A 14,914-nucleotide genomic window follows, 5' to 3' on the forward strand; every position below is an offset into this window, starting at 1 on the left:
CAGCTTCAGTAAGGGTTTCAAAACACTCTACTGCAATAAGAAACTCAGATACGTTGTTGTGCTGGAACATAAAGCCAAACAGCACAAATAGAGCATTGGTCCACTGTACAATGAAAGCATTTCAAAAACTTAACCTACCAATAGTTTGAAAACTCGTGATAACCAGCAAGAAGTGCTAAGTCTAGATTTCCATCCATTGGGTAAAGAAGGAAACCTTCAGCAGTAAAAATTCATAGAATCATGAAGGTTGGAACCACTAATCTTGATCCAACCCATCACCACCACTAAACCATGCCCCTCAAATTCAGTTACTTAAGAAAATTTAACCATAGTTCTATGCCTTCGGAAAGAGCTTTCTTGTGAATATCATTATGAATGATTTCTTCTCCACTTTACCTCGTGGGGAAAAAAATAAAATCTCAATCTGGCAAAGCAAAGACTGAAGAGGGAAACACCTTCAAGTAACACTGAAAGAAAGGTTTCAACCTGAGCACCATGCTTGGAGATGGCTCTTAGGGCAGTGAGATCAGCCTGCTGCAACAGGTTATAGAGCAATGTGGCCATAAAGATAGTTGACAACAGAATGCCTCAGGACTTTCTGGACTGATTTCTCCCAGGGGAAATAGATGGTTTGAAATGTTTGCACCTCCCCATCAATCATCAAAACCTCTGAGACCTTTGAAGTACCAGGAGGGTTCCCACATCTTTATGGAGCTGGGGGTAAAGGGAGAGCTCCTGGGCCACATCAAGATGACAAAGCTGTGAAAGAGGACTTTGCATGCTTTAAGTTCCAGCAGTTGGCTTCCGCCATTCAACACTGCCATGACTTTTCCAAACACTTGTCTCAGGATGAAAATGGAAGATCTTTCTCAGCAAAACCTTCTGTGGGCATGCACAGCCCCTGAAGTGCTGCAGGACATTCCTTGTGACCCCAGGATTTCTGACATCTGGAGCACGGGTGCCATTCTGTACACAATGGTCTATGCATTAATGCCCTTCAATGATTCTAATGTCAGAAAAAACATGTCTACAATACAAGATTGACTTGCATGAATCAATATACCTGACTGTCACGGTGTTGTCCGTGACAGTGACCCAAGGGAAAACCGAGAAAGGAGAGGGGAGAGAAAAAGAAACTGCGTCAGTGGCCGCGCGGCCGCCCGAGCAGAGCCGCGCTCCGGGAGGGGGAGGGGGAAACGGCGGGAAGAGATGGGTCTACAAGAAAACAACGGCACAATCTGAGAAGGAACGGTAACTTTACTAAATCTAATAAAATTGAACAATTGAAAGAGAGATAACAATTTCCAAACCAAGAGCTGTGAGCTTACGCTAAGGAGGACCCGCAGGGGAAGCACACGTGCTGAACCTCCACGGCAGCCCAGAGCAACGCGCCCAGACCGAGCGCCGCCTGCATCCGGTGCGGAGCTCCGCCCCTCCCCTCTGCTGCTCCCCCAGCATTAACTCCTTCACTGCTGCATGATGCTCTGATGTGGAATACCGGCATCAAAACCACAAAACCACAACATTCCACCCCTTATTCCACATCATCACATCATGCTTAACACACATCTATACATAACCAAACAGTAATAACATGAGTTACATAGAAACATATATATATATATATATATATACATACATACACACGTAATTACAGACTGCATTCCCCCAGCATCAAATTCCCTTGTGGGACACACTGGACGTCCCCATTTTTATCCATTACCCACCAGGTGCACCCAGGTCCCTGCGCAAAAACGGTCCCACGGAGGGGTTTGCCCTTTCCAGAGGCTGGAAGGACCCACACCGCTTTTCCCAACATGCTCCTCACATGTACCACAGGGACCTTATCTCCCTCTATGGTCTGTAGGGAGCCGGACTGTGTAGGACCCTCTCGGTTGACTGATCCCCTAGTGTTGACCAGCCAGGTGGCTTCTGCCAGATGCTTCTCCCAGTGCTTGAATGTCCCACCACCCATTGCTCTCAACGTGGTTTTTAACAACCCGTTGTAGCGCTCGATCTTACCAGCAGCTGGTGCATGGTAGGGGATATGGTAGATCCATTCAATGCCGTGTTCTTTGGCCCAGATATCCACAAGAGAATTTTTGAAATGAGTCCCATTATCGGACTCAATTCTCTCTGGAGTGCCATGTCTCCATAGGACTTGTCTCTCGAGCCCTAAGATGGTGTTTCGGGCAGTAGCATGGGGTACTGCGTATGTCTCAAGCCACCCAGTGGTCGCCTCCACCATGGTGAGCACGTAACGCTTACCATCGCGAGTTCGTGGCAAGGTGATATAATCAACCTGCCACGCCTCCCCATATTTATACTTTTCCCATCGCCCTTCCTGCCAGAGGGGTTTCATCCTCTTGGCCTGTTTAATTATGGCACATGTGTCACAGTCATGGATAACCTGTGCAACAGCATCCATAGTTAAGTCCACCCCTCGGTCTCTAGCCCACTTATAGGTCGCATCCCTTCCTTGATGGCCAGAGGTCTCATGGGCCCACCGAGCTAAAAATAGCTCTCCTTTGTTCTGCCAGTCCAAATCGATCTGAGACACCTCAATTCTGGCAGCTCGATCTACCTGATGGTTATTTTTCTGCTCTTCAGTAGCTCGATTCTTGGGCACATGAGCATCTACATGGCGCACCTTTACACCCAACCTTTTTGTTCGGGCAGCAATGTCTTTCCACAGTTCAGCAGCCCAAATAGGTTTACCCTTCCGTTGCCAGTTGTCCTGTTCCCACTGCTGCAACCACCCCCATAAAGCATTTGCCACCATCCAAGAGTCAGTATAAAGATATAGCATGGGCCACCTCTCCCGTTCAGCCACATCTAAGGCCAGCTGGACGGCCTTTACCTCCGCAAATTGGCTTGACTCTCCTTCTCCTTCGGTGGCCTCTGCAACTCGTCGTGTGGGGCTCCACACAGCAGCCTTCCATCTGCGATGCTTCCCAACAATACGACACGATCCATCAGTGAAGAGGGCATACGTCTTTTCATTCTCTAGTAGTTCGTTATATGGTGGGGCCTCTTTAGCACGTGGTATCTCCTCTGATGGGGATGTTCCAAATTTCTTGCCTTCAGGCCAGTCCATGATCACCTCCAGGATTCCTGGACGGTTGAGGTTCCCCATCCGAGCTCGCTGTGTAATCAGTGCAATCCACTTACTCCAGGTGGCATCGGTAGCATGATGGGTGGGGGGAACCTTTCCTTTGAACATCCAATTCAGCACTGGCAGTCGAGGTGCCAGGAGGAGCTGTGTCTCAGTACCAATTACTTCAGAGGCAGCCCGAACCCCCTCGTATGCGGCCAAAATCTCCTTCTCAGTTGGAGTGTAGCACTCCTCTGAACCCCTGTATGCTCTGCTCCAAAATCCAAGGGGTCGGCCTCGGGTCTCCCCAGAGGCTCTTTGCCACAGACTCCAAGTGGGACCTTTCTCTCCAGCAGCAGTGTAGAGGATGTTTTTCACATCCTGTCCCAACCGAACTGGCCCCAGGGCCACAGCACGGGCTATCTCCTGCTTGATTTGCTCAAAGGCCTGCTGCTGTTCAGGACCCCATGCAAAATTATTCTTTTTCCGAGTCACTTGATAGAGGGGGCTTACTATGAGGCTGTAGTTTGGGATGTGCATCCTCCAAAAACCTACTACACCCAGAAAAGACTGTGTCTCTTTCTTGCTAGTGGGTGGTGACATACTGGTGATTTTGTCAATCACATCTCCTGGAATGTGACGACGTCCATCTTGCCATTTTACTCCTAGGAATTGAATTTCTTGGGCAGGTCCCTTCACTTTGTTCTGTTTAATAGCAAAACCAGCACCCAGAAGAATTTGGATTATTTGCTCTCCTTTTTTAAAAACTTCCTCTGCTGTATCACCCCACACAACAATGTCATCAATATACTGGAGGTGCTCAGGTGCCCCACCCTGTTCCAGTGTGGTTTGAATCAGCCCATGGCAGATGGTTGGGCTGTGTTTCCACCCCTGGGGCAAACGGTTCCAAGTGTACTGAACGCCCCTCCAGGTGAAAGCAAACTGTGGTCTGCACTCTGTGGCCAAAGGAATAGAAAAGAATGCATTGGCAATGTCTATAGTGGCATACCACTTGGCTGCTTTTGACTCCAGTTCATACTGCAGCTCCAACATATCTGGCACAGCAGCACTCAGTGGGGGTGTGACTTCATTCAGGCCACGGTAATCTACCGTCAGCCTCCATTCTCCACTGGCTTTACGCACCGGCCATATGGGGCTGTTAAAAGGTGAGTGAGTCTTGCTGATCACTCCCTGGCTCTCTAGCTGACGGATCAAGTTATGAATGGGGAGCAAGGAATCCCTGTTGGTGCGGTACTGCCGTCTGTGCACTGTTTTTGTAGCGATAGGTACCTGCTGCTCTTTCACTTTCAGTACCCCCACAACAGACGGATCTTCTGACAGGCCAGGTAAAACAGATAGCTGCTGAATGTTGTCTGCATCTACAGCAGCTATTCCAAAAGCCCATCGGTACCCCTTGGGATCCTTGAAATGTCCCCTTCTGAGATAGTCAATACCGAGTATGCATGGAGCCCCCTGTCCAGTCACTATGGGATGCTTCTGCCAGGTTTTACCGGTGAGGCTTATTTCTGCCTCCAACACAGACAGTTCCTGAGAACCCCCAGTCACTCCAGAAATATGAATCAATTCTGTCCCTTTATAACTCGAGGGCATCAGAGTGCACTGTGCACCAGTGTCCACCAGTGCCTTATATCTTTGTGGCTCTAATGTGCCAGGCCATCTAATCCACACAGTCCAATACACTCTGTTATCCCTTTCCCTCCCCTGGCTGAGGGCAGGGCCCCTCTATTGGTTACCTGCAGTGACGGGAGCAATTTCATTGGTGGCTGATCTCTGCTGTAGTTCTCTCACCCGTGCTCGCAGTACAGGAGTGGGTTTTTTATGCCACTTCCTCATGTCCTCTCCGTTTTCTCGTAAGAAGCTCCACATGGCCACACGTGACATGATGTTACTGCCGTCATTTGCTCGTGCAGAGGGGCGGTTGCCTTTGGTGGCCGAGACTTTCAACAGTTTGATAAATTGCTTCATCAGATTCTTTGCGTCATGCTCGTCTTCATCGGGTGTTTCCAATACTGACACAGGTTCATCCCTATTCATCAGTAATGACAGTTCCTCCAGTATAGTTTTCTGTGTCTCCTTAATCTCACCTACTTCTTCTGCTACTATAGCTGCAATGGAAGCACGTGATGGTGGAAACTGTTGTTCAAAGTTTTGGAGTGTAATAGTCAATTCATAAACTGGGAGTCTTCTGTCTTGACCCTCGAATCTATGGAACATTGCTACCAGTGTACTTGCGTACCTCTCTGGTGCTGTTTTTGAGAGCTTGCGATATACATCAGGTGTGCACCTTACTCTATCAGGATCACGGTCCTGGTGTGGATTGTTAGGGACGAAATTGGGATCATACAGCATCTCTACTACGGCTGTTTCTCTCAAAAATTGGATGCCTTTCTCCACGGTGTTCCATCTTTCCACCTTAGGCTCCAGATCATCTTTGTAAGGGTATCTATCCTTTACAGCCACTAGTACTCGTTCCCAGAGGGTAGCGACTCCATTCAGACATCTGCCAATTCCTCTGTCGATAGCTGGGTCTCGGGCAATGCTTGCCAGTTGGCGGGCTTCACTGCCATCTAGGGACACGCTGCTGGCACCGCTGTCCCAACACCGCAGCAACCAGGTGACAATAGATTCACCCGAGCGCCGTACAAACTCCTTTCTTGAACCTTGTATTTCAGTCATCTTTAGGGGCCGACGAGTAGTGGTAACAGTGACTCCATCATCATCGCTGTCTTCTCCATGTCTCTCACTTTTCTTAGTGGCCTTTTTAGGTGGTGGTGGTGGTGGTGGTGGTGGTGCTGAGGAGGGCCCCTCGCCTGGATCTTCCTTTTTTTTCTCTGCTTCTTCTTCTTTCCGTTCTAGGCGCGAAGATGGCCGTGTCCATTTCTGGCCTTCCACAGGGGCAACCGACACTGATACCGGTGCTTCCTGTGATTGGTCAGGTCTTACTTCGAGGTTTTCATTTTTGCTTTGGACCTTGGTTTGGAAACCATTTCTCTCAAGAACATCAATTATGGCTCGATAAGCACAAGCCAGACCCCAAACAATACATTCCTTCTCAGATCGTCCTGAGTCCCATGACTCCTTACCTAAACACTCACTGAATTTCTCAGGATCCCACAGGTGCTCAAGATCAAAATTGCATAACACCGGGGGTCCCCACGCTTCTAATTTCTTTCCTAATTTTTTCCACCTTCCCTGCCATTCAACACTCTCTGGTTTTGAGGAAAGCTTCCTCCACATGATGTAAATTACTATTGCAGAGAGTGCATGCAGAAAAACAGATAACACAGTTGCCGGGCTGACATCTTGAATATAGGTAAAGACCTGAAAAGAGTAATTGGAAACCGTTCCAAATGCCGCATAATCTGTCACGTTAGCCAGGGTGTTTAGGTAGGAGGCATGTAACCCCCTCAGCACACTAAAGTAGCTGTATATCCACATTACTCCGGTGCTGAACGCGAGGAGCTTAAAAAGACGCCAGCATGCTATGAGGTACATGAAAAACCTTAGTCCACTCTGCACCAGATTTACAATGGAGTGCCAATACTGCACTGCCCGCATTCTCCACCAATAATTGTCACGGTGTTGTCCGTGACAGTGACCCAAGGGAAAACCGAGAAAGGAGAGGGGAGAGAAAAAGAAACTGCGTCAGTGGCCGCGCGGCCGCCCGAGCAGAGCCGCGCTCCGGGAGGGGGAGGGGGAAACGGCGGGAAGAGATGGGTCTACAAGAAAACAACGGCACAATCTGAGAAGGAACGGTAACTTTACTAAATCTAATAAAATTGAACAATTGAAAGAGAGATAACAATTTCCAAACCAAGAGCTGTGAGCTTACGCTAAGGAGGACCCGCAGGGGAAGCACACGTGCTGAACCTCCACGGCAGCCCAGAGCAACGCGCCCAGACCGAGCGCCGCCTGCATCCGGTGCGGAGCTCCGCCCCTCCCCTCTGCTGCTCCCCCAGCATTAACTCCTTCACTGCTGCATGATGCTCTGATGTGGAATACCGGCATCAAAACCACAAAACCACAACACTGACTAAAGAGCGTGGACCTCATTTTCTATTTGCTTCAGCCTGACACATCTCAGAGGTTGTCTGTAAATGAAATTTAACAGACCTGTTTTACCTGTGGTTCCAGACTCCAAAATCCCAAATCCCCACTTCCTCTTCCCACTGCACAAGAGGGTGAGTGTTCCCAAAACGTGCAGAGGAAAAGCCTGAGCACAATCAGCAAGCCAAACTCCTTTCTGCAGGATGGAAAGGTGGGGAGAAGGAAAGGAGATCCTCTTAAAAATTGGTCCAGCTTGTGAACTGCTGGTTTTCAACTTCAGCTACTCCAAGGCCTTTCAGAAACAGTAAGTCTTTTGCTTTACAAAGTTCATCTGCTGAGCTGAATGAACTTAACACAATTTTTGTAAGACCCATCTCTGATATGGTTGCAAGAACCAAGAGTTTTGGTCAAAAGCACAAGGGAAAGCTTTCTTTCAGGTCACAGTGCTGCTCTCACACTCCAGCTTCTGATTACACCATCTGCAGAACACAGTAAGAGTGCAGGTTATTAGGAAGTGTGAATTGATGTCTGGAAGTGGATGCATTCTTTCCTTGCAATATAAGAATTCTTTAGACACGTCCACCATACACTAAGAAGCATCAGTTTAAAATCCACTTGCGTTAAATAGACATCCCCTAAAACTCAGAGTGACATCTCATATATATATGGGTGAGGGGCCTGGAGCATCACCTGTATGAGGAAAGGCTGAGAGACCTGAGAATCTTCAGTCTGGACATGAGAAGGCTGAGAGGGGGATCTCACAGCTGTTTATAAATACCTAAAGTGCAGGAGTCAAGTTAGATGGGGGTGGACTCATTTCAGTGGTGTGTAGCAACAGAACAAGGTGCAAAGGGGAGACACTGAAACGCAGGAAGTTCCATACAAACATTAGGAAGAATTTCCTTACTGTCATTGACAGAGCACTAGAACAGGCTGCCCAGGGAGGTGGTGGAGACTCCCTCTCTGGGGACATTCAAAGTCCCATCAGGACATGTCCCTGTGCAATCTACTGTAGGGAACCTGCTTTAGCCAGGGGGTTGGACTCAATGAACTTTAGAGGTCCGTTCCAACCCCTACAATTCTGTGACTCTCTGATATCTTCTCTTCTGAAAGCACAAGACCAAAAACGTTTGACAAGCAGGAGTAAAATCCACTTCTACCTTTTAGGAAGGCTTAGCACATTTTATAAATAGACATATTTGTACAGAAATGTATTTAAATGCACAGCCATCTGAAAAAAGAGAAATATTATAAATTATCACTGTTTTAGCTAAGAGTCCAGACTCTTCTCTGCCACTGCAGGAAGCATCCTTATGATACAGCAGCCCTGTGTAACATATCCACATAGTTGAAAGATAACTTATACCACAGCAAGAGACACTTGTCTTCCATAAAGCACATCACAAGCTATTTCAGCTACATAGTCTTGATCTGGTCCCAGATCTAATAACTGCTGGCTTCCACTCCAGCAGCTGAATCTAGATACTCCTTATCCGGTTCAAAACATCCAGGTTGCAGATAGCTGAGCACGGGCTGGTCACCATTGCCTTAATGATGACAAGAATATTTAGGAGAAATCAGATGCCTTCCTCCTTTTAGGAAGCTGCAGTAAATTGTCTGTGATTGACGTAGTATCTTGAGATACTGATGTCTGAGATACTGTCCTAGGCTTAGGGGTGGTTGTGGGTGTTTGGGGCCCACTTGCTGGTGTCTTGTAACCAGGAGTTCCTGTGTGGGCCGGAGACGGAGTATAGCTGGCTCGCAGGGCTTTGTCAGTGTATTTACTTGCAGTCCTGTTTACTAGTCGTTGCAAAGCTGGTGACATTGCTGGGCTCAGTCCCTTTGGAGTGAGGCTGGAATAGAAAAGATGGTTTTAAAAGAAACTCATTTCTCATTCCTCCCTTTCTGCACACATATTGTTTTAAACCTCATCACAAAATACCCATCCCCAATTCCTCCATCACAACAGAAGTCTCACCTGGCCAAGTTTTCTGTGACTTTTCGAAGTGCCTCCTGCTTCTTTGCTCGGTTTTTAGCTGCCACTTCATTGGCCATCTTCAGTCCTAACCTCTCACGACGCCCAGGCTCCAGGATCTATAAATACATCACACATATTGCCAAGGCACTGAGTATGAACATTGTATAAATGAAACAAAGCACTTCCACAGTTGGATTGCAGCTGACAATGATCTAAACTGGGGAGGGGTGGGATCAGCCCACTCTTCTCTTCTGCTTCATAAAAGCAAGAGAAGACATACAGAGATCTTCAACCTGTCTTTGCAAATAACAAATATGGTAGAACCAGTTCAGTCAAGGAAGCAGCCATTACATCTGGCATTTCCTCCTGCTGTCTCTCATGGACAAACAATGTCACCTGTGTCTTGCCTAGCCTGGCCCATGGCCAGCCAGCTCCCAGGCAAACACACAGCCATTGCTAAACAGCAGGAAAACCAGCCAAGGACTTCGAAGTCTGACAAAACAGAGGCATACACAGAAAATTACACTCTTCTTAAACTACAAATCTCAGATAACTCACATTCAATGACACCAGCAGGAAGCAGGTTGCACACAGGGTCAAGTACTATTAAAAAAGTCAGAGTACCTTTTCTACCCTCAAATGACACAGCTGCTTCAGACTTGGGAAATCTTATGATTTCTACCCGTTCATACATTAAAATCAGGAAAACCAGGCATCTCTTCAACTTTCTCCAGAAGCCACTTTGTCTAGGCCTATCATCAAACTTTGAGTTTCACTGTTGCCAACAGCGTGTATTTCCTCAAGTATCTGCACTAAGTAGCTTTCATGTGGAGCCATGTCCATCTCCACCCTCCAAGCAGAACACAGATTATTGGTCTCAAGGACTGGGAACACAGCCCAGAGATGTGTCACACATCCCACAACAACGTTCATCTACTATATACTCACTTGTCTTTCCCTTCTTAGTCCATGCCCACCCCCAGAGAACGACATGTTGACTCCTATGAAATACCTTGAAGGCTGGTCCAGGTGTGCGATCCACATACGGCGTTTCTGACCCATCTAGACGTAAAGGAGTGGTTTCTATTTCACCCCATGTCATAAAAGGAGACTCATTCACACCTGTAAACAAATTTAAAAAGTCATACTCACGTAAGATATTTAAATATTTGGTCAGCAAAAAAAAAAAAAAAAAAAAAAGCACCCATAGAGAACCATATTGTGAAATGCAGCAAACTCAGGACACAGCTGAGCCCTTGTACTGCAGAAGAAATCACAGCCCATGTTGAAAAGAAACATGTTGTTCCCATTACAAAGACATGACCTTAAACACCAGGGCTTGTGGCTGGGTCACCCTCAAGCTTACAATTCCCAAGCTGATCTCTCCATGTGCTTATTCTTCCATTTGGTACGCTTCTGCTCAGTTAAACTTTCATTTTCTAATTCTACAGTACTGGTCTTCCCCTTTGATACCATAATGAAAACTCCTTCAATACATATAACTATTGAAAAGCAAGGAAATGAGTAGAGGACTCAAGACACAGAATAGCCAAATGTCCATGTGCAACAGCAACTACACTTTGCCCAACAGCTACAACTGCAGAATAGATTCTAAGATTAAGTCACTGGCTAGAAAATCTGTGCAGTGTTTGGAAAAGGCATTTACACTGAAGGAAAGAGGTGCATTCCATATGCCACCTACAGGCTTCTCAGAGGAAAAGCCTCTCTATGTTCACATTTTAACGGTGATAAAAATAGACAGGGAAAACCACACTGGTGAAGAACAGCTACAAATTCAGATAGCACATCTGAACTGAAGAAAAATAATCAGTACGTTCTAAATGAAAGCATCCTGACACTAATACATCTGAACAAAATGAAACAGTAACACACAAGTGGATTCAAATGAGAAGAGGAAAACTAACCAAACAAACAAAAAAAACCCTCTTACCAGGGGCAGGGGAGGGAGTAGACACAAATCCATATCCATTCACTTTTGGAGACTCCTGGGGTATCAGCTCTTTCCCATCTGGTCCCACTTTCCCCTGTTTGTACTGAAATAATAAAAGACGATGTCATTCACCAACTTTCAGAGAAAGATGCCAGCCATCTGCATCAGCACATCATCAACAATTATGTTGCTTTAAAGGCCTTTGATCAGAAGCAACAAAATTATCCAACCTGAGCATTGAGGGCTGCTGCTTGCTGGAGCTGTGATTTGCTCACAGCTTGGCTAAACGGGTCCTTCACAAAACGAGTGTTCCGATGGACAACTTCCCTGGGCTTCTTAAATGTGTCCTCCTCATCAGGCACACCTTGAAAAGCAGAAAATCTTTGTGAAAGAGCCCAGCTACAACATGATTTAGTTTTCTATAGCAACCAAGTGACCAAGAAACCAAAGCAGTGCTCTTTCAGCAGAAGCAATGATTGATTGAAGATGATAAGAGCTTATTCATAAGACAAAACAAAACAGAAATCTTTATGGCTCCTGAAAACAAAGGCTTGTGTAATACGCTCAGTGATCACGTTCAGTGACAGAACATGATCCAGCTTTGCATCAGAGGCAATGAAGCAAGATCTCAAGAATGGTGCAGGATGGGTGGAGAAGACTTTAACAGCTGCACATCTCTGAGCTTCACAGAGGAAACCGTGCAGTATCACCAGTAAGAGCTGTTCAGTCACAAGGGGGATAAACACTGTCTGGAGTCAACGCACCAGACTGATCCCTCACCTGAGAGACTTGCATGCCTCACCTGTTGGATAATACATGAGGGTGTTTCTAGCTGTGTACTCCCAGGTCTCCAGCCCAGCCTTCACATTCTCCAGGGCTTGCTGTTCTGCTGAAGGAAGTGCCAGGTTTTCATTTCGTCTCTAAAAGGACAAAAGAAAAAAAAAATCAGGTCTGAAACGTACTCTGGCAATCTTTTAATCAGGCATACACCACTTGGAAGAGCTGAATCACCAGCTCAGCTACAAGTCCTAATGTACTTAGCACCTGCAAAGCAGGAGCTCCCTCTCTCTGTCAACTGGCACTTGAGAAAACATCCTGTCCTCACAGGTGAGTCCGTAAAACTCTGTATGAGTTCTTGCATAAAACCAAGTGAGCCCTATAGAATTCATTTCTCAGAGATTATGTATACGACTTGTTGTACCTTGTGACAACACTTATAATGATTCAAACACTTCTTGCTTTTCTCCATCTACTAATTAAAATGAATACTTCATCACCAAAAAAGAGAATTTCAGGATCTGGCACATAGCTCATACAAAGGCAGAACACAAGACTAAAATGAGTAACCCTGAAAGAATCTTTGTACCACCCTAGTCTTACAGAAAATGTATTAGTTGATACATGCAGCAAAAAAAAGAGCAGAAGCAATACTATTAATTCGAGAATTTTCAAACTTTTCCATAAGAATACAGACACAGAAGCATTTGGCAGAGTCTGAAAACAGACGGCGTCATTTCAGAGAGATACTTGAGCCATTTCCCTACCTGGGCATACTCCTCTTCTGCACTGTACAGCCAAGCATGCTTGACTTTCTCCTTCTCTTTGGCCACTTCCATGATCTGCTCAAACGAAGCATTATCTTCACTCGTGTGTTTTGCTAAGAAGCTGTCCAGATTGGGAAGAGCATCTTGATCATCTTTTTCTGCATCTCCTAACAAGAGGAGGAATGAAGTTTGATAAAGTTTAATACCTCCCTTTCTGTAAGAGACCTATACACAAGTTTTAGTCCCTTCTATGCTAGCCCTCTACTGATCAATTAATAATTAAACTTAGTGGGGGGGAGGGGGAGAAGCGTATACATGCAGAATGGTACAATATTTTAGAAAACATAACCAACTTACTCAGAAAAGCTTTCTCAGCATTTACAGCTATTTGTGTTAAAGGGAAAATGCACAAGTGCACAGATGCTAGCAGACACTGATCATTTTCACTTCCTAGAAGGCTAAAGGAAACTGCTTGAAGACAGCTAAATACCCCAAACCTTCACCTTCCCAAGAGACAGAGCTCACAAGCATATTTCTGTGCTGCTGAGGAATTTAGTGACAGAAACATTACTCTCCTACCTTCCTCTGCAGCTCGGGTGCCAGCTCTGGATTTATTTCCAAGAGGAAGTGCACCTGGATGCACTTCTGGGGTTTCAAACGTGGCTGGAGTAACATCTGTGACAAAAGGAAAAAGGTTTGCATGGTTACCAGAGCACAGAACTGAACACTTCCCATGGCATTCTGCACCACAATATAGCTCAGGTACCAAATGTGAATCACAGAAGATAAGTCATGAAAACAATTTCATTAAAAATGTGAAGACTAAAAACATATTTTTCAATATGGTTCCCATCAATGAAAAAGATTTTGCCTTCATCTAAGACATTTTCACGATGAGAAAAATTCCCAGGAGAGCCACAGCTGTACATATTTGCTGCAGCAATGTGAGCTTAACAACCTTAACACAGCTCAGTGGTGGCACCCACAGGAGGACAGGAACGGAATTCACAGTGTGACAAGTGTCCTTTTGTGCACTGGCCTTCAGCATAAAGAATACCTAAACTTGAAGTGAAAGCAAACACAAAACTGAGCATCTGATGCTTGCTGCATGAACTCTGGACTGTCACAAATTTTCCATGCCTTCCATCCTAAGAACTATAGTGATGATTTAGAAAAGTCTAACATTTCTGACAGTACAATACTGCAAGGTAGAGCATGTGATTTGCACCAGAAAACAGGAGCCTGACAAAATGTCTGAGGCACAGTTACTACACTGCTTTTTTCTCTCCAGAAGGAACTACTGGACACTGTCAAAAAGAAATATGGCATCAGTCATCAGATACTGACTACTGCTTAGTCTGCCGTGCTAACTCACACGAAATGTAAATCTGTTGGCATGGCATTATAAGAGTAAACAACATTACATAGAAAGTCTTTCACCTTAAAAATAAATAAATAAAAAGCTGAAGACCATTTCTCTCTCTTGCATAAAAAAAAGACAGTGTACAATGTGAGAGGTTGGGTTTTTTTTGAAGAAATAATCTACAGCATCAGCTTAAACATTAAAACATCCACGGTGAGACGGTTCTTACACGGCACAGGTGTGTCCCGCGATGATTTGCCCAAGGAGGAGCCAAATTTAATAGCGATTTGCCTCATTTTCTCCAAGTCACCATTTTCCTCAGCTTCCAGATACTCCTTCTGTGCCCGTAACTTCTCCACGTCGGGAAAGAAGTCGCGTTGAATAATATTCTCTAAGCTCTGCGAACAGAAAATCGCACGGACGTGTCAGGACGTGTCCCCCTCTGCGTGCCCTGGGACAGGCTGGGCCGCGGGGACAGACAGCGGGCCGCCCCGAGCCCGCCGCCCACCTCGATGTAGGCATCCTCATCCAGGATCTTCTTCGGACGCTTCGCGGCCGGCCTGGAGGTCTCCCTGCTCTTGACCACGACGCCGGCCTCGCCAGCGACGGGCACCAACGCTCCGGGTGAAGGCGCAGGAACGGCCGCCATGACACCCGCACCACCCCCAGCCGCCGTCGCGGGCGCGACCGGACGTGACGTCACACACACGCGACGCGGGGAGACGGAGCGCCACTTCCGAGAGAGGTGCAGGGAACGGCGGTCAGCGCGCCCCCGTGCGGCCGGGAGGAGCGGACCGGGCCGGGCGCCCCGGCTACGGCGGCGCCGGGGGGGGCGGGGGTCGAGCGGGGCTGTGGGTCACACGCACGGCACAGGCACTGTCTCCACTTCAGCATCTGACGGCCACGCCACGTGCAG

The 14,914-nt window shown here is 46.7% G+C and overlaps 2 protein-coding genes across 2 annotated transcripts; one reads left to right on the forward strand and one right to left on the reverse strand.

The window, feature by feature from the left end:
• Positions 1 to 495: 495 nt before the first annotated feature.
• Positions 496 to 1,044, forward strand: LOC136050100 (testis-specific serine/threonine-protein kinase 1-like). The gene is given in 7 exon segments (XM_065738717.1): positions 496 to 518; positions 520 to 646; positions 648 to 694; positions 696 to 754; positions 757 to 861; positions 864 to 893; positions 896 to 1,044. Coding segments are annotated over 7 exon segments (540 nt in total).
• Positions 1,045 to 8,306: 7,262 nt separating this feature from the next.
• ESS2 (ess-2 splicing factor homolog) lies at positions 8,307 to 14,662 on the reverse strand. The gene is made up of 10 exons (XM_065738950.1): positions 14,507 to 14,662; positions 14,228 to 14,396; positions 13,215 to 13,310; positions 12,636 to 12,802; positions 11,894 to 12,011; positions 11,322 to 11,455; positions 11,092 to 11,194; positions 10,153 to 10,262; positions 9,141 to 9,256; positions 8,307 to 9,015 (listed from the first exon to the last, which is right to left on the reverse strand). The coding sequence occupies exons 1-10, from the start codon at positions 14,645 to 14,647 to the stop codon at positions 8,730 to 8,732; spliced, it is 1,440 nt and encodes a 479-aa protein (XP_065595022.1). The 5' UTR covers positions 14,648 to 14,662; the 3' UTR covers positions 8,307 to 8,729.
• Positions 14,663 to 14,914: the final 252 nt, after the last annotated feature.

The sequence above is a fragment of the Cyrtonyx montezumae genome, unplaced genomic scaffold, assembly GCF_038088225.1.
Source record: "Cyrtonyx montezumae isolate F1298 unplaced genomic scaffold, pur_monq_1.0 scaffold_23, whole genome shotgun sequence".
Lineage (NCBI taxonomy): Eukaryota > Metazoa > Chordata > Aves > Galliformes > Odontophoridae > Cyrtonyx > Cyrtonyx montezumae.